This window comes from Danio aesculapii, chromosome 5, assembly GCF_903798145.1.
Source record: "Danio aesculapii chromosome 5, fDanAes4.1, whole genome shotgun sequence".
Lineage (NCBI taxonomy): Eukaryota > Metazoa > Chordata > Actinopteri > Cypriniformes > Danionidae > Danio > Danio aesculapii.
The window spans coordinates 31837481-31864965 of NC_079439.1; the positions used below are offsets into that span (position 1 = coordinate 31837481).

At 36.2% G+C, this 27485-nt stretch overlaps 2 protein-coding genes across 3 annotated transcripts in view; both read right to left on the bottom strand.

The window, feature by feature from the left end:
* Positions 1–136: 136 nt before the first annotated feature.
* LOC130229230 (histone H2AX) lies at positions 137–780 on the bottom strand. The gene has a single exon (XM_056457924.1). It carries the CDS (start codon positions 695–697, stop codon positions 269–271), a length of 429 nt encoding a protein of 142 aa, XP_056313899.1. The 5' UTR covers positions 698–780; the 3' UTR covers positions 137–268.
* Positions 781–1271: 491 nt separating this feature from the next.
* Positions 1272–27485, bottom strand: part of c2cd2l (c2cd2 like) — a 48484-nt gene continuing 22270 nt past the window's right edge. Inside the window, exons 3-15 of one of the 2 annotated variants that reach the window (XM_056457926.1) lie at positions 23251–23346; positions 20990–21109; positions 20520–20633; positions 20274–20387; positions 19966–20068; positions 16125–16257; positions 15042–15106; positions 14729–14850; positions 9470–9641; positions 9259–9363; positions 8166–8296; positions 5725–5962; positions 1272–3607 (exon numbers count right to left, since the gene is read on the bottom strand). In XM_056457926.1, the coding sequence (XP_056313901.1) occupies positions 3357–3607; positions 5725–5962; positions 8166–8296; positions 9259–9363; positions 9470–9641; positions 14729–14850; positions 15042–15106; positions 16125–16257; positions 19966–20068; positions 20274–20387; positions 20520–20633; positions 20990–21109; positions 23251–23346 (1764 nt within the window). In that variant the 3' untranslated portion in view covers positions 1272–3356. Of the gene's footprint in view, positions 3608–5724; positions 5963–8165; positions 8300–9258; positions 9364–9469; positions 9642–14728; positions 14851–15041; positions 15107–16124; positions 16258–19965; positions 20069–20273; positions 20388–20519; positions 20634–20989; positions 21110–23250; positions 23347–27485 lie in introns of both variants that reach the window. The other variant, XM_056457925.1, reaches the window with a different exon arrangement.

Here is a 27485-nt window from a genome sequence, read left to right on the forward strand (position 1 = left end):
AAAACAGTTCTTATGATTAAATGGAGGTTTATTTTCTTTTAAGAATTAAAGTTATATTCAGAAACTCTGATAACGAAAACACTTCTATTATACATGGTACTTAAGCTTAAACTCGGTTCAAGAAACACCAACATGATTTAAAAAGACTTAATTTAATATGCAGCTCAATAATACAATCTACACCACATTCAGACACATGGAAATTGCTCTTTTCAGATGAGTTGGGTGGCCCTTAAAAGGGCCTTTGGATGAATCAACTCAGTTCAACTTAATACTCTTGTGACTGGGAAGATTCCTTCTTTCCAGATTTGCCAGAGCTGGCCGCTGCCTGGCCGGTCTTCTTGGGTAGAAGCACAGCCTGGATGTTGGGCAGAACACCGCCCTGTGCGATGGTCACTCCGCCGAGCAGTTTGTTCAACTCCTCGTCGTTACGGACGGCCAATTGGAGATGGCGAGGGATGATGCGAGTCTTCTTATTGTCTCTTGCGGCGTTTCCCGCCAACTCCAGGATCTCAGCGGTCAGGTACTCCAGCACGGCGGCCAGGTACACGGGGGCACCGGCGCCCACTCGCTCAGCATAGTTGCCTTTACGCAGAAGACGGTGAACACGACCAACGGGGAACTGAAGACCAGCGCGGGAGCTGCGAGTCTTGGCCTTGGCGCGGGCTTTTCCTCCGGTTTTACCTCTTCCAGACATGTTGAATGAGTTACTTTTTTTACAGGGTGCAGTAGAAATCAGTGAAGTGGCTGTGGAGCAGCTGCAGTATTTAAGGACTGGTTGAACGGTCAAAGCATAGTCCCGCCCACAAGTTTGGTTGGTTGCGCGAGGGGAAGTACGGACCTGATTGGCTGTAGGAGGCGAAAGCAGAGCGGATGTAATCCTCATTGGCTTGAGCTTGCAGTGCATAAACAGCGCAAAGTAAAGAACCAATCAGAGTGCAACTGAATATGCGAGAGCTGATTGATTCGCATGGTTCGTCTGCGCTACTATTGGTCTTTCTTTAGGTCAATCACATTTCGGCGGTAAGTTCAAACCAATTGAACATATTCCCTCTGAATTTTAACACAGTTTGATGCAAAACCTTTTTTTAAAAGTCTAGTTTATCATGACGTATTATTTTAGATTAAATTCACTCACAGTAAATTTCTTTAAAATGCACTATAAATTTAATGATATTTTTTGTGATGTGACAATAAAAGTGATTTGATTCAGTGTGCATGTAAGAAATGCACCCTTTTGCTGGTTAATAATGGGAAAAAAGAAGGGATGAATGGTTTTTCAAAAATAATTTATTCAGAATAAATTAAACATCAAATGAACAACAATAATATAAAGCTCCGAATACCTCGGAAGGCCCAGCAGCAGCAGCGCCTTCACTTCAGATTGTTCGCTGTCATCATAACATTCTGGTCATACAACATTTTTCAGGCTTTATGCTCCAAAATGACAATAAAGCTCTGAGCCACTGATTCGTGACCTGCAATTCACTGTATAATTGTCAAGATGCTTTCCTGTAGTTATTATTTTGGTTAACCTGAACACCCAGTTGTCTTTATTATGAGTTCAGGTTATTTGGAAATAATAAAAGTCTGAGAGTTGCATTGATTTGTATGGGTAGTGTGGAAACCAAGCAAATTATCGTGCGTTTACTAAACGTCTAATAGACATAACGTAGACAGCTTGGCTAAAACAAGGCTAAACTTGGGCTGTCAGTGAAAATCTAATAGACGTCTAAGAATAGCCCAAAACCAGACCAGTCGTCAAATAGACAGATTAGATAGGCTTCTGTTTATTTGATGACTAGTCTAGTTTTGGTCTATTCTTAGACGTCTATTAGATTTTCACAGACAGCCCAAACTTAGCCTTGTTTTAGCCAAGAGGGCTATGTTTAGACATCTATTAGACATCATTTTTAAAAAACAAAAAAATGCTTGCTGGGAAGATACTGCGAGTGAGATTCTTAAAGGGACAGTTCGGCAAAAAGGAGATTTGATTGGTTTCAAACCGGTTTCGTGCAATACGAAGAGTTTAATGCAGATAAACAGCTTCAGATACCAGAGCATCTTTATTGTTCATGAAATGAAAATGAATGGTGACCACGGTGTGTAGGAAGTTTGAATATGAACTACTCCTATATTTTACCTTACATTACCAGAAAACAACAAAGCCTCCTGCTTAGTATTACAATAAAAATCTATCACTAATAAGATCTACTTTATGTATTTTGACGTGCAAAAGACCTTTATTGCAGCTAACTTTAAATGAACAGGAATAAACGCGGTTGTGTGTAACTGGGGCAGCGCCTGTTCGGTTTAAAAAGCCATCTCTGAAAAAAATAAAAGCGATGAAACTTATTATACCTTTTATATTAGCCCCTGAGGTTTCACGTGGACCCTGAAAATAGTACTTTCCCACTGCAGATCCAGCCTGATCTATCTCACGAGGTTGTAGATTTACAATAATTCCTGGAATAATTTATAAATATACACAAATGCGGTGTTTGACCTGTAGTGTGTCCCTTTGGTCAAACTAAGGGCTCATGTTTACAACCAAAACACACAGACGTAATTTAGTGCGATATGTCTACAGTAACTTATGGACGTTTCCGTTCCTTAAACGAACAGAAACATCGTTATAAAATATTATTGAAGCCACGATGAAAGTCAAATGTACCACTATTTGAAAACAGGGAATCCCATCCCTTGATCTAAATGCTATATATAGCAACAGCAAAACGAGAAAAAAAGCTCACAGCATGTCCTAGCATATCACGCTCTCCGGATACTCCTAATGAGCGCAGGAGAAACAAACCAGTGCCGAGAAACAGTAAACGATACACAAACATGATTAAAAACGACAGAAAGAGAGCTCCCCGGCATTGTAAACAATCAGAATAAGATCCAAAGTGCAAATGATGAAGTAAAATAAATAAGAAAAACGACACAGCGACAGATTGGAGGCATGAATAGTCATTGGTCTCTGTCGCCCCCTTGTGCTCAATAACCGCATCAAACTCCCATCCATTTTGGGGGTTTCCAGTTTGTTCGCCTGAAATCATCCACAAAAGCAACCTTTTGTCCGTTGTATCAAATAAATTAGATAAGCAATGCATCCATAGATTATAAATCCTTTTATTTTCCGCGTTTATTGGCGTTTCCATTAACGCCAAAGCAAGGCTGGCTTCAGTGTATATAGTGTGGTCAGAAGTATGATATAACCGTTTTAGGTTGTGCACAATCAATATATAACATAAATAACTTGTTCTGAAGAAACATAAAGCCAATTATTCCACATTGATTTGACTGGTGCCCGCACCGTGTCTCTTTCCTTCACTTTTCTTTCCCTCATTTCTCCTCTAGTTGTCTGTAGTGTTGGACCCGCCGTTGGCTGTACTTTTGCCCTTTGTCTTGGACGAGCGAAAGGAAAAGCGTTTGATGAGGCGACGAGAGAAACTTCCAGATTTCTTACGGCTGGTGGAGGAGCAGGAAGCTGTGGAGGAGTCATTGCCCAGGTTAGAGACGTCTTCGTGGGACTGACTGAAACTGGGGTCTTTCTCTCGGTTTTTCCTTCGGAAAAGCAGCTTAGTGCCACTGCGGAGGAAGCCCACTGAAAAAGATCATGCACGTACATAAACACACACGAGTAAATATATAACATATAATACACAATACAAGTCAAAGGTTTGGAAACCTTAAAGGGACAATTCATTCATTCATTTTCCTTCGGCTTAGTCCCTTTATTCATCAGGGGTCTCCACTGCAGAATGAACCGCCAACTTATCCAGCATATGGTTTACACAACGGATGCCCTTCCAGATGCAACCCATCACTGGGAAACACCCATACACTCTTATTCACACACATACACTACGGACAATTTAGCCTACCCAATTCACCTATAGTGCATGTCTTTGGACTTGTGGGGGGAAACCAGTGCACCTGGAGGAAACCCATGGGGAGAACATGCAAACTCACAGAAATGCCAACTGACCCAGCAGAGGCTTAAACCAGTGACCTTCTTGCTGTAAGGCGACAGCTGCACCCACCGCACCACTCTATGTCTTTGGACTGTGGGGGAAACCGGAGCACCCGGAGGAAACCCAAACAATCACGGGGAGAACATACAAACTCCACACAGTAATGCCAACTGGCGCAGCCTGGACTCGAACTAGCAACCTTCTTGCTGTGAGGCAACTGTGCTAACCACTGTGTCGCCAGGGACGATTCACCCCTCCAAAAAAAAATTCTTTACTTGCTACAAACCCCCCTTTTTTCTTTCTTTACTCTGTTGAACAAAAAAACTGATATTTTAAAGAAAGCTGAAAACATGTAACCATTGACTTCCACAGTATTTGTTTGTCCTCCTATGGAAGTCAATGGTTACATGTTTTCAACTTTCTTCTTCTGTGTTCAACAGAAGAAAGAAACTCAAAGGTTTAGAACCACTTGATTTTAATTAACAGTTAAGAACTGTTAAATGTTTCTGAAAGAAGTCTCTTTTGCTCACCAAGACGTGCACTTTTCAAAGTATTTGATCAAAAGTACTGCGAGTGCTATGAGTATATTTTAAGATGTAAATTGCTAATGGCAGACATTACCGTCACATTAACCATTAGAAATCATGAGCAGGGTCTTACATTGTATGGTTGAGACTGCATGTCTCAGCTTGCAGATGCAAGTCTGCATCCAGATACTATTAGAAATCATCACCATGTTAATTTGTTGTTCAAGAAATAGTTCTGATAATCAGTAATGAAAACAGATTCATTTTCTTGTGCAATCCATGATATAAAATCATTCAAAAGTACTAGTAAAAATACCTCAGGAAAACTTTAAGTAGATCAAAACTGACAGTAAAAGATTTTAATAATGTTGCAAAATATGTTGTTTCAAATAAATGCTGCTATTATGAACTTTTTAAAATGATTTGATGAATAGAAAGTAAACCGTAGTTTCCACAATAATATGGAGGAAAATATTTCCCATTGATAATAATACAAACCATTGTTAATAACACAGCACTTTAGCATTTTAATGATGCTAAAATTATTTTAAAAAAATGATGCTATAATTATTTAAAAAAATCAATTTTGTTGTATTTTTTATCAAATATATGCAATCTTGGTAAGTACAAGAGGTTTCCTTAAAAAATGGAGGACATACACTGCCAGTCAAAAGTTTGGGGTCAGTAGGATTTTTAAATGTTTTAAAATAAGCTTCTCCTGCTCATCAAGGCTGCATTTACTTCATCAAAAATAAAGTATAAATTGTAAAATTGTGAAATGTTATTGCACTGTAGAATAACTGTTCAAAAGTTGTTTATCATTTAATTTTTAATCATTTATTTCAGTGATTTTAATGATGAATTTTCAGCTTCGTTACTCCAGTCTTCAGAGTCACATGATCTTACAGAAATCACTCTAATAATAATAATAATAATAATAATAATAATAATAATAATTATTATTATTATTACTATTATTATTATTAATGGTAATAGTAAGAAAAGCAATAATGACTGGAGTAATAATTTAACCTGAAACTACATACAATAAGCAAGCAGTTATTTAAAATAAATAAATATTTAACAATTATCATAATTTTTTATATTAAATAAATGCCGCCTTGATGAACAGGATAATTTCTTTAAAAAGAAACATGAAAAAATGAAAATCTGACTCTAAACTTTTGACCAGTAGTGTATATAGGATGTATATTTGTCACCTTTGTGGTCTTTGAGGCTGCGTGTCTCCAGTGCGCCGGTTGATCCTGTCTCTGACTCCGCATCATCCACGGAGGGTCGCTCCGAGGCGTCAGACGGTGTGGTCTCGTCTGGCTCCTGGTGTGTGGATGCTCCGTGGTGGTTCGGGGCTCCACTGGGAGATTGAGCCCCCTGCAGGGCTGCGTCCATGGCTGCAGCGTAGCCCACTGATAAGGCTGAGTCATCCTCAGTAATGGGCACCTGTGGGAAGGACAGAAAATTAGTTAACATGTACATGTCCTGCAGGCACAGAAGAAAGACAACATCTCCACAGTGTGTTTGCAAAAGCGTCTCCACTGTCAGCCTTTCTGTGAACCCTGTTCCTACAGACAGTGAACTTGAAACTCTATAAATGCTTTGACATCCAAAGCGAGGATCTGCATGTTCTAATAACGTTATTCGAGACGGCTGTGCTTGCGATGACTTTTAGATTTACAAATGTTTAAAGGATTAGTTAAATGCAATGTTTAAGGTTATATATTTCAGGTGAAAAAAACGTAAAAACATTTTTTTTTACCTTGAAGTTATTACAACACTTCACCAGTTATAGTGGGCAAAATAAGTATTGAACACGTTATGTTTTTTTCCTGGGAATAGTATTTCTAAAGAGGCTGTTGACATGGGATTGAACCAGATTTTGGTTAAAATCCAAGCAATACAAACATAAACATACAACAAAACAATAAGAATCAGAAAAAATTGTTGTGTAATAACAATGAAATGACACAAGGAGAAGGTACTGAACTATTGAACTGCATTTTATACTTTATATAAAAGGCTTTTTTAATTATGGCAGCTTAAAGACACCTCTCATATGGAGAATGAAGTCAAGTGAATTGCTCAGGTGTGAGTTCTTCACAGACTTCAACAGAGCATAAAAATCTTAACGTTTCTGTGGGTCTCGTCTATCAAATCTGATCTTTATTTTGTATTAACGCTTGGATTCAAGTCAGGTGATTGGCTGGGTCATTCTACAGCTTGATTTTCTTTCTCTGAAAGCATTCGAGTGTTTCCTTGGCTGTGTTTTGGATCATTGTCTTGTCTTGTATGTCCACTCTGGTTTCATCTTCATCATCCTTCTAATGTGGATGTTGGAATGAAGCTGCTGATATTAATTTACAATGACGAGGGGCAGAGAGTTGTTGAAGAACTACTAAGAGATTTCAGCAGCTGTCTGAGCTTTCACTGCCTTTTTACACCTCCCTTTTTTCATGTTCATTACTTTTTTCCCTGTGTCTTTTCTTTTTAATAAAGATAACTTCATTTGTAAACTAATTAGATTTGTTTTCTTTGCATATAATCAATTATTTGGTTGTTACCAACATCTGGGAAAAAATTCAAGTCAATGGCATGTTTAGAAATATGTTTTCTGAGAAAAATGGTGACATGTTCAATACTTATTTTCCCTGCTGTAATTACATTAAGATCTGCAAACACTTTGTGTTACAAGTATTCTTATAATCTGAACACTGGATGATGTAAGCTTCAAAATTCTTGTTTCTTTTTCTTACATGCAGTGTTGCCAGATGTAGCTGACTGATTCCAGCCCAAAAACTGTCGAAAAACCGCTAAAAACCAAAAAGCGCCGCCCAACAATCAGTAGACTAACGTTTCTACACTGTTTTAAGCGTTTGTATGCGAAGAACGGGGGCTATGGCATCTCTTTGGGAGATCAAAACAGGTTTATAAGGGCAGACCGGGGCTGGCAGGAACGCCGTTGCAAAACCGCCCAAATTTTCACTACCCACCTATTTCTTTTTAACCCAAAAAAATACATTCAAAACCGCCCAATCTGGCAACACTGCTTACATGTTAGATCTCTCCATTATTCAGAAAATAATACAAAAATCCAGAAAATAAAAAAGTCAAAATACAGATTAAATTTTGCAACTTTTTGTAGAATAAAATGTATATTTTCAAGCAAATTATGCATTAACATATCGTTCTATAAAAAGCTTAATAGATGAATACAACTGTTAAATCCTGCTGAATTGGTCATATATGGCATATATAGTGCAGAAGAAAAATAGTCTGTAGAAAATCGCATTGTAAATCGATTCTATAAATACAAAGAAACACATTTTAATTTAGAAGCTTTCTTTACATTTGATTAAAAAACAAAACATTTTTAAAAAAAATCTTTTTTGGTTTGTTTTTGCCTGTGGAGTTTCTTCTTATCTTTTACAACACTGTTAGAGATACATCCGTGTCAATTTCCTTGCTAAAATGCGTCCCGATGACTGTTACATCAACATTGTGAGAGGAAAAGCGATGGCTTAACAAACAGATTACCCTGGGGGAGCTTTAAAAAGACTGTTCTTGTGATCGTTTCCCTAGACGATTATCTCACTGTAACCAAGATGTTTTTACGAAATGTCTATTTGCATGATGTTTGGGCTCTGACCTTTGACACCCCAGATATGATGAGAGTGCTGCGTTTGGTTGGCGTCTTCTTGGGTACCTTACTGGCAGACTCTGTCAGCTGTCGAATGGCTGTTTCTGCTACGGGATCCAGCCCATTGGGGAGAGTGCCTTCTGCTTGGAAATAACACAGAGATACAAACACATCAGGATACTTTCCTGAAGTTCACTCAAATGATACTGTAAAAACAATAATATAACAATACAAATATTTCATGTCATTTTCTTTATAATTTTCTAAAAATTATATTTATTTCTCATTACAAAACTGAATTTCAGCAGTCATTATTCCAGTTATCAATATCACATCATCCTCCAGAAATCATTCTAATATGCAGATTTAGTGTTCAAGAAACATATTGTATTATTTCTTAATAATGTTAGAATTCTTTACCAGATAATTCATTAGGGCTGCATAATATATCGTTTCAGTATCGGTATCGCAATGTGATCATTCGCAATAGTCACATCGCAGGATCTGCAATGTTGAGTCTGGATTATAATTTATCATTTACATGTGAGCATCCAGGCCTAAGAAATTGTATAATTTGTAACTTTAATCACTATTAGTCTTATTGAATTATTTATAAAACAAAGACAGTCTTATTTTAAATTTGCTTTATTCCATTAATGTATACTTTAAATACTGTTGGACTCCTCTGAAAACGATAAAACTCTATTTCAGTTTTTTTCTTTATTGCATTTTTCTATGATAGACTGTTTATTATATACTATGCAGATGCACTTCTTTACAGAACCATATTAATTAACTTAAAAATGATAAATTCTCTCCAAATAAGTATATTCTAGTCATCAGGTTAGATTGTATTCATATTGTAATATACATCACAAAAAAACTAAATGTTGTAATGTCAGATTTTTCCAATAACGTGCAGCCCTATTTCAATCAACAGCACTTTTTGTTACAGATAATACTGTAATATTACCAATAGGTTTACTGTCATTTTAGACCAATTTAATGCATCTTCAACTAATAAAGTCAACAATTCCATTCAAGTCAGTCTGGCAGAACCCAAACTTTTGAATAATAGCATTGAGTTGAATGTGTCTCTCACTGCTGGGGGTGCCACTGCCGCTGGGGCTCTGCAAGCTGTTGGTGAGCACAGTGGGAGGCTTTTCAGTCACCTCCACCTTTGAGGGAGATCTAGACGGAGATTCGCCTGCAGTTTCAGAGGAAAAAACAGCATTGGGTGAACCTCCAAGTCTGGATGATGCAAACGGAACGACATGTGTGTTTGCTCTGAGTGTTTCTATGTCAAGCTTTACCTAGTTTTCGGTCCAGTTTTAGTCGTGACTGTATGGTGGTTACAGTGGTGACGATGGTGCCATCGGGCATGATAGTGCGGTCCACGTCCACCTTTTTAGAGGGCGTGACAGAGGAACGCAGAGGTGTGGCGTTCTGACATACGCGAAGATCACCAGACTCCACATACACCAGCTACAGAGATACAAATATCAGTATTAATATATATATATTATTTTATATTATATATTATAGTATTAAGATATTAGTATTAATTACAGGGTTTCTACAGGTCTCACCAAGTCTTTGGTGAGTTTTTAAGACCATTATGAATCAATTTTTAGACTTATACAGGGCAAAACGCTAAAGAAATTTTTCTAATGGCCAGTGGAAAAGACTTTTACTTGCCCCATTACAATAAAAATTTTGTTATTTCTTAACCACATTTTAAATGTTTCAAAACAAGCAACAGTTTCAGTTTTAGGCCCTTTACTGTTTACAATATACATGCTACCCCTGGGAGACATTATTAGAAGACATGGGATCAGCTTTCACTGCTATGCAGATGATACTCAATTATATATTTCAACTAAACCTGACGAGACGTCTAATCTGTCCAAGCTAACTGAGTGTATTAAAGATGTTAAAGACTGGATGACCAACAATTATCTTCTCTTAAACTCAGACAAAACAGAATTATTACTTATTGGGCCTAAATCCTGTACACAGCAGATCTCACAACTCGATCTACAATTAGAGGGATACAAAGTTAGCGTTAGTTCTACTATAAAAGATCTGGGTGTCATATTAGACAGCAATTTAACTTTTAAAAATCATATTTCCCATGTCACAAAAACTGCTTTCTTTCATCTGAGAAATATAGCTAAGTTACGAAGTATGCTATCCATCTCAGATGCAGAAAAGCTAGTCCATGCTTTTATGACTTCTAGGCTGGACTACTGTAATGCTCTGTTTGCTGGCTGCCCAGCATCCTCTATTAACAAACTTCAATTAGTACAAAATGCAGCTGCCAGAGTTCTAACCAGGTCTAGAAAATTTGATCACATCACCCCAATTTTATCCTCCTTACACTGGCTGCCTGTTAAGTTTCGTATTGAATTTAAAATATTGCTTCTTGCATATAAAGCTCTAAATAATCTAGCTCCTGCTTATCTAACCAATCTTCTGTCTCGCTACAATCCAACTCGCTCTTTAAGATCTCAAAACTCAGGACTTCTGGTAGTACCTAGAATAGCAAAGTCGAGTAAAGGAGGTCGAGCCTTCTCATTTATAGCTCCTAAACTCTGGAATAGCCTTCCTGATAACGTCCGAGGCTCAGACACACTCTCCCAATTCAAAACTAGATTAAAGACCTATCTGTTCAGTAAAGCATACACTTAGTGCACCACTTACGGGGCTTCCACACAGGTTATGCATCTTGCTGATATACACTGTGAACATCAGCTACGCTAATTATTTTCTTTATTCTCCATTTCCACCTGGGGATACTCTTCCCGAGGCCCTCAGACTATGCAGAGTCACTGATTCGATCCAAGACCAACGACGAGATGATCCCAAGGTTTCCATATCCTGGACCTGGCCGAATCCTGAACAACTACTGCGATGGTCATGGAAGAGTGGAGAACATGAGACTGTTTCCTATGACGCCCCAGAGACAGACGAGTCTTCGCTGAGGCCAGCTTCCAGCCTCCGCCACTGAGACTGCAGCTCTGCACAAGACGTTTGGCCAGCGGAGAAATTAAAATGGTCGTGCCCAACTGAGCCTGGTTTCTCTCAAGGTTTTTTTTCTTCACTTCCGCCTTTAGTGAAGTTTTTTTTCCCTCTCCGCTGTCGCCACTGGCTTGCATGGTTCAGGATCTGTAGAGCCGCGCATCGTTGGATTTGCTCTTCAGTGTTTGGACTCTCAATAGTGATTATTAAACCACACTGAACTGAGCTAAACTGAACTGAACTTAAACACTACAAACTTAACTACACTGTTCCTATTTACTGTGACCTTTTATGTGAAGCTGCTTTGACACAATCTACATTGTATAAGCGCTATACAAATAAAGGTGAATTGAATTGAATTGAAGCAACCTCTAGTTATATACATTTTTTTCAGCATAACTTTTGTTTAAAAAACTTCTTTAAATGTTTTTTTAGATGGAGTGTTGGTTGTAACAGTTGTGTAGCTTTACATGGACAAAGGAAAATTAAGAACTGTATAAAATGATTTCAAGAGTTCCCACTTAGATATGCTTGGCGTTAATAGCAAGTTTGGCATGCTGTCCCGGGAGAGGACCCTGAGCTCGGAGATAATTGAGCCCAAGGCTCCTGCCTGGTCAATAAGTATATAAAGGGGCTTCGAGATCAGGTAGGTCTCGAGAACTCCCCTTAGAAAAGAAAGGAAGAGGAGGAGATGGGGTGGAAGGGGGGATTCTTCCAAAACAAAGATGAGGCAGTAGGGTAAAATCTGTCTATTTATTGTAAGCTTGGATCAATCTAATTAGATTATTACCGATTACGGATGAGAAACCAGTCATGCTCAATCATATCACGTGCTCCTCTTGAAATTAGTTTGTGAAACTTCACTTCAGACCTACAACACTATATTGCAGTGAATTTAAGTTAAAAATGATGTTTTTGAAATTTAAGACCTTTTAAGACTCTGCAGACATCCTGTATTTATGTTTATTGGCATATCAGCTTAGCAGATACATTTCTAAAATGTAACAGCATGATATCATGAATAGACAAAAACAGACCAAATGATTAAGAACAAAATGGCTTTCAACTTTATCAAAAGATTTAATATTAATTAATATTATTATTCATTCATTTAACTTTCTAAAAACTCTTTAAATGTGACCACTGATGTATGGCTTGTTAGAATAGACCAATATTTGACCGAGACACAACATTTTGAAAAATTGGAATCTGAAGATTCAGAAAAATCTAAATAGAGTTGAATAGAGAATAGAGTTGTCCAAATTAAAATTCTTAGCAATGCATACTACTTTTCAAAAATTAGGTTTTGAAATGAAGAGTTCAGATGCAAAATCCTACAAGTGCCATCTAAATTTTTCTTCTAAAATGTGACTTTTGTGTGTAGGAACAGTAATTTTACTTTTATGGCAGTAAACAGGTTTGTTTTATTGCCCTTAAAGTGAAATAACTGAACATAAACATAGAAGACAGAGAAAACTATTTCAGATAGCACCATATAACTCAGATAGCAATATAACTCTTCATATATTTACAGTAGGAAATTACCAAAATGTAAATGGAACATGACCTTTACTTAATATTGTAATGATTTTTGGAATAAAAGAAAAATAGATCATTTTGACTCTTGCAACTTAAGACTTAAGTTTTGTGGCTAATATTTTAAAGGTTTTTCCAGGTCAATAAGCAGTCGTAAGTGAGCACCGCCTTGCTGTACCATCACAGAGAGGCTATAATTCGTTTTCTAAAATCGGGATCTTCCCATTCCCACACAGACTGTTGATTCATTTGTATTATTCAACAATCAAAAAACCATCTCATCTGCAATCACCTAAACTCCCTGTGAACAAAACCTGGAACCCCTCTTCTCCCCCCCACCACACCACATGACAACCTCAAAACATTATGCAATTCTGAGTGTACTTTATATAGGTGAGTGGTTTTGACAAACCACCTGTAGAAACACACTCTCTATTAAAAACACTCACCTCTCCTAACTCTAGCACTTTATTATCAGAGCGCTAACAGTTCCTTTGTATAATTAGCACTTATTGTGTATATTATTTTTGTTGTAAGTTGCTTTGGACAAAAGCGTCTGCTAAATGACTAAATGTAAATAAGCACTTATTAAAAAGTTTGTTTTAATAACAAAAAAAATCAGGCAGTCCAAGTTTTACAGACATGTTGCATAAATAATATTGACATTTTAGTCCTTTTAATATTTAACTATCTAACATCAAATCATAAGCTTAATTCACACTCTCATTTTAGAAGGAAATCTATGAGTATTGATGTAGAATTAGGGTTAGTTGAGCCCATATGTGCTAGATGCCCATATGTGCTATTCTGAGCTGAATTTGCCTGTGAGTTTACAAACATAAAGATTTATGAAGTATCCTTTTGTACCAATAAGATAATGTTGGTAACAAGTAAAGTGTGAAATAAAGCGCTAAGTTAAATAAAGAAATAATTCAGTTATCTAGTTAATCAGAGACAAGGTGAGCGTTCAGTTCACAAGGCAGACCACTGTAATAAGATATGTTTTCTATTAAATTATTCACATTGACATTTAGAACAGGGACTTATCGGAGTGTTTGGAAAAGTGAACACAAGACTGGCGGAAGCCCTAAGCATTAGCACTAGTACAACACTGTATTATAATGGAAAGAAACCTATACATATGTATGCTTAAGACATGCAAATCATAGTGGCCAATTAATCAAGTTAAAGCTATTATATAGCCATTCTAAATATAACCATTCATATACAGAATTGGTAACACTTTATTTTGATGGTCCATTTCAGTACTAGTAGACTGTCTGCTTAATATCTTTTTACTGACTATTAGAAACTTTGCAAGTACATGTCAACTTACACTAACCCTAACCCCAACCTAACAGTCTACTTATAATCTAATGAGAATTAGTTGGCATGTAGATGCAATGTAACTTAAATTTGACAAACCGGACCATCAAAATAAAGTCAAGCAAGCACGAAATTAGAGATGTGTGGTTGTACTGCATTTACACACACTGCTGGTTTTAGATAGAGTTAATTTTTCTTATATCTTATGTTTGTATTCATTTTCCCATTTCGAATACTGTTAAATATAAGGGATTTGTTGTTGAGTGAGGGGAAGTAAATGCAAGTTTATAATGTTTGTAACTGCTTTGTTCTGTTCCAGTTTATTTTACATACATTTATTAAATTCTAAAATAATTTGCACATACAGACACCACCATTTAAAATTTGAATGTTTAAATAAATTTGAGTTTAAATATTCTCTAAAAGAACAGAAATTCTTCCAATATAGAAACAATTTAATATTATTAATGGCTTCACGGTCACACAGAAGAAGTTTTGAATTTTAAAATATAAACCCATACTGCATACATACTTTTGAATGGTAGTGCTTTTGTTTGTGGTAAAAAAATCTATTTGAACTCTATTCTATAACTTTTAAACGACATTTTAAAACCTATTAATATAAATACTGTGCAGAAGAGACTTTATTTAAAAATGTAAGAAAATCTTACAAACCCCAAATGTCTCACCTCTAATGATACGATAGCAGTAGGAGCCAAACCATGACCTGGAGCAATGGACAGTTTATGTTGTCCATTAGGAATTCTCTTAGAGAGATCCAATGCCAAAGAAGCATGACCAGGTAGAAACTCTACCAAATGGGAAAAAGAAACAAAATCACTTGTTTAAAAAAATCTGGCAAATGCTTTAAACAACAAAGAATAAATAGAGAAAAGTTAGAGAAAGAAAATAGAGAAAAAAAACTTCTTTTCTTTCTTTGAAAGAAAAATCATTCAAGTTTGCTTATATAATTCTGAGTGAGAGCACTGAAAAGTTACTTACGTTCCCCTTTGCTGTTTTTCTCCACAAGTCTTACTTTGAGTTCTTTGGTGTCTGGTCCTACATCCCTACATAGATAACAACAGACTTTGAGTAATCACATGTAAATAAACAAGAAAAAAGTTTGGGTGCTGATCAGGGTGCCAATTTAAGCGCAAAATTCCTCTAGTGCACTAAAATGTTCACTCTCTGAAAAGTCCCACAATGAGACTTTTTTCAGACACTGTTGTCTTTTTATATTTAACCGTAAATGAACATAGCCTAGCAAATGATTGTAAAGATTAATTGTTAAAATGTTACTGGTATATCAATCAAAATATTTGTCAATAATGTACTTTTAAAGCTTTATTAAATGATTCTGTGAAAAATATAACTTGTGCTGTTATTCTTTAATTCCTCATCACTTTTCTTTAGAAGTGTCCGAATTTGATTCCTACTTAAAACCTACTGATTAATCACCTAGAATGACATTTTTCTGTCATTAAAAAGCTGTCTAGTCTAATAACTGGGTTTTAGATAATGAAATGGCTGTATTCTTTGAATATTGTGGTAGACTAATATCCCCTTTGGCCCCACAGGAGCAATAATCTCTATGAAATGAGAATTTAATCGGCCATTCCGGTAACTGGCATCGCAGGAAGCAGCGATGTGTTGGGAATGGTTGTAATTAAATGTGCTAAATAGCTCTTTGTTTCTTTGGGAGTTGCCTGCATTTATTCAGAGAGCCATTGGAGGAGCCGTTCGCAGCTTCACACCTTCATTCATGACAGAAGGGCTGCCATCATAAAGCAGACTCTGATGAACACACTCCATTGTGTCAAACTGAGCCGGTGCAGTTGACCTTTAAAATGGAAGGTGTTAGAAAATCCCATTGGATTATCAGTGAAGTCCTGCAGCACAGAGTTAAATAATAACGAATAAAAATGACCTCGTGAAATAAAACATGCCATTATGAGAAACATTTGCTTGTAATCTTCCAAACATCCAACATGTCAACACCTCAATCAGAAGGTTTGGTTAGTTTCAATCTTGATGTTGATCTGTATCTGTGTTTACAGTCACGTAATGGCAGACTGGCGTGCTTACAGTGTGAAGTCGTCAGTCCAGTGCAGGGCTGCTCCAGAACTAGGGGAAGGAGTGAGGAAGCCGGTTCTCCGTTCAATGGAAGGAGTGTCCAAGCTCAGCACGCAACAAAGCTCTCCTACATGAGACTGACATCCTGGAAGAGAAAACCCTTATGAAAACACTTCCTTCTTCAAGTACTGCTCAGATCTGGAGTACACACTCAAAAAATATATTTGCTGCTTGTTCAAACTATATTGTAATTTGAAATTAGCTGAAAGAAAAGAAATCTTGAGGTTTATTTTCTGATAATGTAATTGTTTTATGTTTAATCCACTTAAATTTGTTAAATCAATTACAGTAACCTAATCAATTTGTGTTGGGACAACATAAAGGAATTGTGAGGAACCTACAAGAATTTTTTACAGTGTATGTGGAATGTCTGTATTTTAGAATAAGGCAAGAAGTCACATTCTGGGATCAAGTTAAATTGACAGAAATGATTAAATGTTTGTGAATATGAAGCATATTAAATGCAAGGTGTCTGCCATGGGTTTCAAAAAATCTGAGAAATAAAACGTCAAAATATGGGTGAAATAGCATTCCATCATCATCATAATAATAATAATAATAATAATAATAATAATAATAATAATAATAGTAATAATAATAATAATAATAATAATAATAATAATAATAATTCCTTTTATACCAGTTATGATATGGGAATAGTTAGGAGGCCATTATGGCCAGAGGGGAAATTTGGCCAGGATGCCGGGATTAAATCCCTACTCTTTTTCCTAGGACATCCTAAGATTTTTAACAACCATAGAGAGTCAGGACCTCGATTTAACGTCTCACCCAAAAGACAGATTCAGCATAATAAAGTCTTTCGAATGAGACGTTAAACCGAGGTCCTGACTCTCTATGGTCGTGAAAATCTCAGGATGTCATTTGAAAAAAAAGAGTAAGGGTGTGACCCTGGAATGCTGGCCAAATTTGCCCACTGGCCTCTGTCTATCATGGCCTCCTAACCATCCCCATATCATAATTGGCTTCATCATTCTGTCTCCTCTCCACCAATCAGCTGGTGTGTGATGTGCGGGCTGGCGCAATACGGCTGCCATCGCAGCATCAAGGTGGATGCTGCACATTGGTGGTAGATGAGGTGATTCCCCCCAAAAAAGTGTAAAGAGCTTTGAGTGTCCAGAAAAATGCTATGTAAATGTAAGGAATTATTAATTATTATTAATGGATATTTAAAAAATTAAACAAATTACTTGTTCTAACAATACAATACAATATTTATGTATAAAGCACATTTAAAAACAACCAAAGTTGACCAAAGTGCTGTACATAGGCGTACTAACCTGTAGTTTATTATATAATAAGCGACTCTATATAATATGCTGTATAATATAGTAAATGCTAGACTTTTTCTTGCTGACAACAGTGTAAACCCTAGTGGTTTGAAGGATTGCTGCAAAGTGTAAAGATTTAAAAATGAAAACGAATGAATATTTTGGAGCTGAACAGCACTGATCTTTAAATAGAGTCTTTTATTCTATCATCAAATGATTCTATTTATAAATACGCCTGGCAAAACGTCTTGGCATATAAGCTATTGTTTCACTGAATGACATTTTAGTGGGTGTCCTCAGTAAAGAGCATGAAAAACAAAGATTCATAACTGTGCAAATGCCATGAGAGTCACGTTTTGTCTGGTTAAAATTATTTATATATTGAGTAGTTCAATTTGAGGGACCTTGCTTACTGTGTCTCTCTTTGATATAAAAAATATTGGTCTAATGAATGTGAATTGGATCCAACCCATGTTCAATGAAAGCAATGTGATGAAGTGACAAAAATCGCAGGACTCCAGACTGCGACTACACATTACCAGAGGTCACACTTGCGCAAATATCAATTTACCCAACAGCTAGTATTGACATTCTCTTTCATACCAGATATATAAAGTAAAATGTGCCAAAAGCAAAACAAAATAGCACTACTTAGTGTGCCACATGGACTTGGTACACTTAGAGAATGAGTTTTTACTATGTGATGTATATTGATGTGGCGCACAGTTCAAGTAGAATGTAAGTAGTGTAAGATAAGGTGAGAAAGTTATTTTAGCAACCACAAATGTCTCCGGAAATCAAACTAGTCAATTTAAAAATAGATCAGACGTGTCTTTCTCAACAGCATAATCCAAAAAAAAAATGCTGAAACACTGTAAAAATGATACAGTTATGCCTTGTTTTCATTAAGAAGTATTGTTCAGTACAGTACAGTACACCCTGGCCAGACTTGTGTTTCCACTGCCAATGGTACACTTACAAAAGAAATTTGTATGAGCCATTCACATATGGGGTTTTTTGCACACTCAAGTTAATTTTTTCAGATGTAGATAAATGGCGAGAGGAAGCAGCATGACTTGAGCTTTGATTGAACATGGTTTATTGCTGCGTGCCATCATTGTATTAGTATGGTGTCGTGTTTGGGCTGTGTACTTAAAAATGATGCACAAAATTAAATTGACTATTGACTAAATCAACCAGTATCAACCCACAAAATATTGATCCTAAATAAATTAATATGAAACCAGTCGAATTAAATACAAATTCCTTTTTACCAATTAGTCAACTAGACATTCAGGCCCTGTTTACACTAATACATTTTAGTTTTAAAACACATAAGTTTTTCTTTGGTTATGCCTTCTGTCCACACTACACCAGAGTTTTCGAGAGCCGAAAACGGAGCTTTATTGAAAACGCTGAAGAGGCCGTTTTAGTTGCTGCTGCTCCGTGTTAGTGGGGATGGGGGAAAACTGAGACATCTGAAAACGGAGGCGGGGCTGCAGACATTCATCTGATTGGGGCTTTTCCCTCAATAGCAAGTAGGCTACACAAAGTTCAGTTTTGCTTTCCTTGTAAGTTGAGACTCCGCAAGTTTGTTATGAAAAACAAACTACTGAGGACACATCGGGTAAATCTTCAAAAGAAACAGTGTAAATTATAACGTCATTCGCATCACCCTGGCTATGTTGTTTCGCCCTCCTAACAATGAAATGTAAACAGCATATAAGGAACTGCCTATTTTCATTTTAATAATAACATCTTTACAGATACCAAAAATATTGAGGCTTTGTGTAGCTACATATTTATATGACCGTCATCTTCACTGTAACAGAGCCTACAACATAACTGCCTCTTTCTTTAAAAAATATAAAAACATACCCTGTCTCTTTTGCTGAATATCAGTTTTAATAGTCAATAATGGCAATTATAAATGTATAACGTACAATAAGTTTATACAATATAGGAAGTAAAGGCAATTAATCAGTCCAATGTGCAGAATCAGTGTACGTGGTTGCATAAATTAATATATTAACTTATCTTTGTGCTCAGCCAAAACACGTTACCTGAGAACAAATAATCGATTCAAAAGACCAAAGTGTCGTTAGAGACACAAGATGAATTAAATATTATATTTAACAACTATAGTGAGATGAGATCCAGCGTTATATCCTTGATGAACTGTCCGACGTGCGCTGCTCTCACCTGGGGAGGTGTGCTCAAAGCATCCGCTGGCTGCCTGGAGCTCAGACCTCTGCATACACTGAAGCATTACAGAGTGTGTGTGGTCAAGTGATGTGCATTTTCAGCGGTGTAGTGTGCACGGAGAGCATTTCAGAAATGCTAGATGAAACGCCAGTATGGATGTGGATTGTTTTCATTCTAAAACGCTGTTTTAAAACTAAAACGTATTAAGTGTAAGCAGTGCCCCAGACAAATAGTTGAATATTCAATATGTAGAGTCATTTAATTTGAACAGACATCCCATTTGTGACAAAATTGCATACCTTTTTTGACATTGCTTGCTCTGAGTTGGTGCACCAAAATCCGCCTGCCAGGTGTGCTCTGAGATGGAGAGTTAAGACCACCAATCTGCTTTTCCTTGGGAAACTACAATAGCAAAGAATGTGAACGTTTCAATGAACACCAAAGGCATATTTATTTCCATCTCCTTTGTAATAAGTCAAACACACCAAAATCAAAACACACAGCATTGTCCCATTACTCAGTAGAGCTTTAAATGCTCGCCACACTGACCCACTGCACGGTCATAACCCCTACTGTGTGATATAGCAATCGATACTGGTATTTTTACCGCAGGGCTTGATACACAGGCTCTCAGGTTGAGGATCATGGCAGGGTGCGTTGTGTACAGCGTGTCCTCCACCAGAGCAGCAATCATATCGCTGTCCACCTCCACATCAGAGCCCTCAAGACAAAAACAGACTTAACTTTATTTGCATAGCTCAAAAAAGTAGTTCCGTTTGGTGGCATTTTTACAAACCACAAGATGACAAGCTGAAAGGGAACATGATCTATGTGCCCAAAATGACTCCCTCACCTCCTTCTGGGCTCTTTGGCGTGATGTTACGGTTAAAGAGAGATGAGGTTGCTTGGAAAAAGTCCAGGACACCAAGAGACCCTCTTCCTCCACTTCCTCAAGACAGACCTGCAACTACACAAGCCCCACACAGAACGTCTGAACTCCTATTTCACAGTGAATTTGCAAAAGTAATATATTCATCAAAGGCTGCTCCATTTTTTACAACCCTGAGATGAAACATTAAGCTGCGACTCTGCGCATCAAGTGGTGTCATTTGTTTGAGATGAGTATCGCATGCAATATTCATAGCCACTAAACCTCACGATCTACATTAAGCTATCGAGATGAGAGAAAAAAAAATGGGCAGACTGAGAAGCTCCTTCATGTGAACAGTGGCAGAGGAGATGTCACACTAATGAAAGCTGAGTGTGCAGCTATGCAGACTGATGCAAACTTGCGGATGCAAATCCCTTTCATTTGTATTTTACCTGGGCCTGCATGGGATCCATCGTGATCTGGTAGGTATCCATGGAAACGGCAGCAGGTGACTGCTGAGTGACAGTCACAGGGAACGACACGGTGTCGACAGAACAATTGCACTGCAGGACCTGACAAATGAATACACAACATGGTATCTTTTAAGAAAAGTACCCAAAAGACACTTCAATTCTGTTTCATATATATTGAATGTTGTCCGATAGGATGGTCACATCTGAGTGTGTGAAAGCATTCATAAAATTTAATGCACACGTAATATCTGAGCTAATCTATGAACAATTCTGTCAAACAGGGATGCAACGATTATAGATTTTGGTTGTATGATTATAGTCTGAGGAATAATCACGGTTTCAGGGTTATCACGATTATAGATTTTGTTGTATGATTATAGTCTGAGGTTTCAGGGTTATCACGATTATTATGCATTTATTAATTCAAAACACTACTAGTTTAGAAAATTATATTTTAAAGTGTTAGTTATTGCTGCTCAGTAACCAATTAATACAGCACAAAATAATAAGAAAATTAGATATTAATTTAGATTAGTTTTAGTAAAAACATGCACTCGTTTTCCAAATTAATTGAAATATATATATAAAGGGCACATGTAGGACCTGTGTTTCCTTTACAGATATTATTGAGAACATTCCACATTCTATTATAAAATATAAAATCACTTACAAAAGCTAACACCTATTGTAATATCATATATAAATTGTATGAATAAATAAATAATGAGGCTATTTATTAAGAAATGAAATTTCATATTTTACTAGGAAATTTTAAAAATCCTACTTTAATAATAATAATATTAATGATGATGATGATTATTATTATTAAGTAGGATATTGTTTTTTTTTTTTTTTTTTTTTTAAGTCTACTTTTACAATTTGACATGCAAACCACTGCAGAAATGTTCTAACCAACTGGACAGGCCCATGTCATATACAGTACAGATATTTCATAAATAACCTACTATAAATTAAAAGAATTAACCTATGCTATATTTTTGTTTTCACAAGCTTTGGAGACGTAACGTAAATTCCACTTTTAAATAATAGGTCACCTATAGCTTTCGTCATGAGCCACGGCTGTGTTCAAAATGACATCAATGTTTTCAAAATGCACTGCGAAGAGTGTGCAATTGTAAACATGAAGATCGCTAAAACTGAACTGTAAAAATACTTTGAAAGCAAATTACATGTAAGAGAGATGACTCTGCTTTTTTTATCTTTCCAAGTTTAAATGTTCTAAATGAATAGGGCATAGGGGGGATAACTAGGTATAGAACACAGCCAGGAACTATGTTTCAAACTACAGCTCCAGACGTGTAGTTGCAAGAATACAAGTTTCTGACGCAGTTTGCGAATGCTTGTTGAAACGGTGGATTTGGGAAACGGCAAATCAACGAACTGTTTGTAACGACAGAACTTGCAACCTTAGTTGATGGTTTTCGGAAATGCACCCCTGGATGGCTGAAGCACATTTATATATAAATTGTTATTACTCTAATTATATGTACAATACAATACAAAACAAAAACAGTAATATTTGAAACACAATTTTAATTTAATGATATTATAATATATTTGGTACTATTTCTATTATGTTATCGATTTTGGAATCAGTTGTGCTGCTTAATATTATTGTAGAAACTGTGAAAATGTTTTGTACAGGGTTTACTAATAAGAACTGAATTATTAGAACTTAGTGGTTGATCAATTGACCATGCAAGCTTTATATGCAGCATTTAGACATTTATTTTAGCAATAAAAAACCAGCAACAATACACTAATATTTGTTAGAAAACACAAATAAAGTAGTGGGCTTTATTTGGCATCTAGTTTATTTATCATGTTTTTCAGCTCTGTAGTTATTTTGCTTTGTTCTAATGTTCTATATCTAATGGTTGCATGGATATAATTTGCCACAATGCTGCAGTATTTTCTTGATTGAGTTAGATTTCACTTCAAAATTACGAAGTGCACCACAATGTGTTTATTAGGTCACGTTTGAGCTAAACAGTCCTTGCATTGATCATATTGCACCTGATTTAATCCCTATATTTCATCCATCAACTGGAATGACAAGTTGGCTCCTTAAGCTTATTATGGCTTTATTGGTAGCTGCCATTACACAAACTCATACGTTTTGCATTAGATCAGAGGTGCTTTCATATAGGCCTAATAAACTGACAACAACAACAAAACACGCCAGGCTCCAAAACTGAGCGATGGGTTTAACGTCTTACCATGCTGCGTACTGATTGGTCAGTACAAGTCACACGGTCAATGGACGCAGAAGTTGGTAGCTGAAGGCTGTCATCAAAGGTGATTTGAATGGAGCTCTGAAAAGAAATGGAGATAGTCAGTTACTTCATCTGCACATAAATCACTGGATAAAAACCCTCTGTGTGTGCAATCGCTCTTCAGATGTGTCTCCCGAGCCAAATTTCTATTTGCATGTTTATATTAAGAAGCTAGATGATGGTGCATCCATAAATCTTCACAGTTTCAAAACAGAAATCCCAGCCACCCTGTGATGAAGAAGAATAATAAATAAGCAACCGAAGCATTGCAGTACGTTCTTCTTTATATTCACGGCTATGCATCTCTCGCAATTATATGAAGAGCAAGGAATAAATCGAAAAACGCCCCTTTTAATTAAAACCTGCATAAATCAAACAGTGCTAAAAGTGAGAGGAAATATGAAACAGTCATCATTCCAGTTGAGTGGAAGAGAAAACAGGTTCTTCCACCATTTATGTTGTCCATGTGTGAACCATTGTGTTCTTAGTAACAGAGATTAATGCAAATAACATACATTTGGTCTCTCTTTGATCACACATGCACACAAAAGCACGCACACTCACTATTATCTCCAGCCAAAAACCCTGGTCAGCGAATAGCATACTGGGGATATGACATCATTCTGGGCAGACTGCCATGACGACAAGCTGCCAATGTACTTATTTGAGCCAGACCTCCACAGTTCACAAATGGAGATCGTGCAACAAACATCACATGCCAGGGCGCCAGGTAGAAACATATTAATCCAATATAAGCTTGTAAAACACCCAAAGTTAAAGATCACGATGAGAGCAATGGCCTCAGATCACACTAAAGGGAAAAGTCTGCCAATCGCAGGATATTGCAGCAAGGCAGAAACCTTGGCCAACAGTGATTGGCAACTGAGGAGTGTGGTAATGGAAATAACTGCGCATAACTACATGGACAATGCTGACTTTTGCTGCAGTTGAGGTCTCTTATGGATTCAAAATGAGAACTATAGCTATAGCCTTCTGCTTAAACGAATGTGTCGTAAGATAAGGGCGTGTGTGGATAATTGTCATTATAACATAATTATTATATATAATTGGCATAACTGACTTGAAGATTCCTTATTGTGTATGTCATTTTGAGAGAAGTAAATAAGGCTGAAAATGATGAGTGTGACGCACGAGAAAGACGTCACCCAGAAACTGGTTAAAAAAACTTTACAGATACTAGACTTACATCCTACAGTCACCATAAAATGACATCTTGGTGAGTAGCTATGTACAAATCATGTCATGATACCAAGATGTTGACTGTGGTATTAAAGAGGGGACTAATTGGCTCTTCATTATAAATAGATACACAAAAATGACCAATAAATATCCCAAGGCACATATGGAAAATTAAACCATTATTTTTGGTATGGTTTAAACCAATTAAACCATAAAAAACACTTGGTATACAAAAGTTGTGCAACTACTTGTGTCTAGGCATAGGCCAAGATTTTGATGATATGATTTTATCCAAGGTTTTTACAGTATTGTGATTATTGCTCTAATATACATTCTTTTTAAATGTCTGGGTAAAAAACTAAAACTTTATTCCCCTTTGAGCATAGTTTATTTTATTTTGAGAAACTTTTGAAATATGTTGGAGCAGTAAACACGTCAGGCTAAATCATTCAAATGAATCTTTGACTTCTGCTGTCTTCATTAGTCTTAAAAACACAGATTTCTTTACGATGTAAAATGGCATCTTTGGAAATGTTTTCTGCTGGAGATACTGTTGTCCTAAAAACAAAACGAAACATAAAAAAAAATTCTTACATAAACCGTAGGAGTGACAGAGCAGAACAATTTGGCGGTTTTAACGCCTTGACTTTTCCAAACCGCAGTATACCTTCAAAGCGGTTATCTTCCCATGCCTATTTGTGTCTGTAGAAAGTTAAACAAACGATAAAGGGTTATTCTTCCTTCCATTTAAAAAAAATCGATCAACATGTAAATGCTCACAGAAAGTAAAGACAAATGAAAATCTCTGAGAGTAAGATTTTAAGTACCTGAGAGCTTTGAAATGAAAGGAGCTCAGCATAATTGACTTAGGTTCTCTCTCCCACTCTGTAACTCAGCCAATGGGATGAAAGGACGTGTTTGACTGGGTAGCATTTACTGGCTCAGCCCCTGAGCTCTCGGAGAGGAGGAAGAGAAAACACAAATCCCCTACTGCACTGGCATATGTTCTTTATATCATACAGCTCTCTCCATCCTTACACAGCTTTCCAATGTGTATGGTAATAAGTTCATACAGGAAACACTGGAATATAGTATAAGATTAAACCAACAACAACAAAAATAAAATAAAAAAGAAATCTTACAAAGAGAATTATCTAAGCTTATTCAATAGTGTTACATTAGAGACACTTCATTTGTCTGATGCTGGTTGACATATATGCCCTTTATTTCTCCTAACATTTTGATAAAGGACAATCAGCTAATCTGCTGAAAATAAAAACAATGTTTATTTTCTACTTGATAATTAAATTAATCTTAATATACAATATAGCACTTTAATTTCCTTGTTATGATTTTTACTCATTCTTGATGTTGTTGTGATGTTAAATATAATATAAGAAAAAAAATTAGTAAAAATAAATAAATAAATAAATAAGAAAGGAATTCAAAGATTTTCGTTATTCTCTCTTGAATCGAATATCTGCTTAGTTTTTAACAGCCGATTTCAACCATACACACAAATTAGGGCTGCACAATATATCGTTTCAGCATCGATATCGCAATCTGTGTCCACAATAGTCACATCACAGGATATGCATTGTTGAGTTGGGATTATAGTTGATCAATAGTTGAGAATGAGGTTTGTGAAGTCAATGCAACGTATAACCATAACAGAGTGAAACTTTTGAAGGCATTTTACATTTTGAAGGCATTTCAAGAGAGTGTAATGCATTCTGCACAACAACGTACAACATTTGTAAATTTAATGAAGAATTATTTTGCTGAATTATTAATTTAAATGAAGACTACAGATTTATTTGACATTTTTTATTCCATTTCTGTTACTGAATAATGACTGACTCTCTGGAAAACCAAATTCTCTTTGCTCTATGGTAATTATTCTTGCTTGAAATTTGTTTATTATTTTTTTATACATTATTCATACTCTTAAAAAAATTCCCCCAATCGTTATAAATTAATTTTCTACTCTCAAAATACAGCTATTCAAGACATCTTGTGAAATTATATTCATATTGCAATATATATAGCAGAAAAACTAAATATTTTTCCAATATCATGCAGCTCTAACACAAATAACCAGAAGGATGAGAACTTTTGCATTTGGCTGAGTGTTGTATTTGGCTTTTATGTCATGAGATTAATGTAAACCAGCTTATGAACACTCTTGTAATTCGCTTAAACCTTTCCTAAGGTTATCAATATTTAATTTAGGTTTAAGTAGTATTAGCAAGGAATTGGATGCAAGCAAAGTATGGCTGTTTGTAAAGCATACAGCTCCATCTGCTGTTAAAAACTGATCTCAGAATCTATTCAAGGTAGAATAATGATGCTATGCAGAATCGATTTTGACTAAAGAGAGAAAAGTATGTTGGCCGAGAGAGCTTAACATGCTGCAATTTAAGAAAACACATGCAATTACAAAAAACGCCAGCAAACTGAGAAAATATCTTCATCTGTTTAACAGCACACATGCTGCAAATTCTCACAATGAAATCACATTTTTTAAAAACGCGCTGCATTTTCACACAACGTAAACAATTTACGAAAATGCACTGTATTTTCTCACTACGCAAAAAGAACGGAACACAACAAAAATGTTTCAAGGGGACCCTAAAACGTGATAGACGCTGCTGTGCCGTGATTATTACTCAGTGAAGTTATCTTTGAAAGGTGAGTTTGTGATTCCTGTCTTTAGCCTAAATAACCATAACGTAAATAGCCAGGTCCGTCACATTTTAGGGTCCCCTTGAAACATTTCTGTTGTGTTATGAGAAAATGCAGCACGTTTTTGTAAATTGTTTACGTTGTGTGAAAATGCAGCGCGTTTGATTAATTGTTTGCATTGTGAGAACATGCAGTGTGTTTTATTAGCTTGCTTGTGTTGTGTAAAAATGCAGCGCACTTTTTAAAAAGGTGTTTGCGTTGTGATGATTTGCAACACACATGCTGTCAAACTG

What these genes read in the sequence shown, in the direction of transcription:
- LOC130229230 (XM_056457924.1), bottom strand. Translation starts at nt 697, where the DNA reads ATGTCTGGAAGAGGTAAAACCGGAGGAAAAGCCCGCGCCAAGGCCAAG.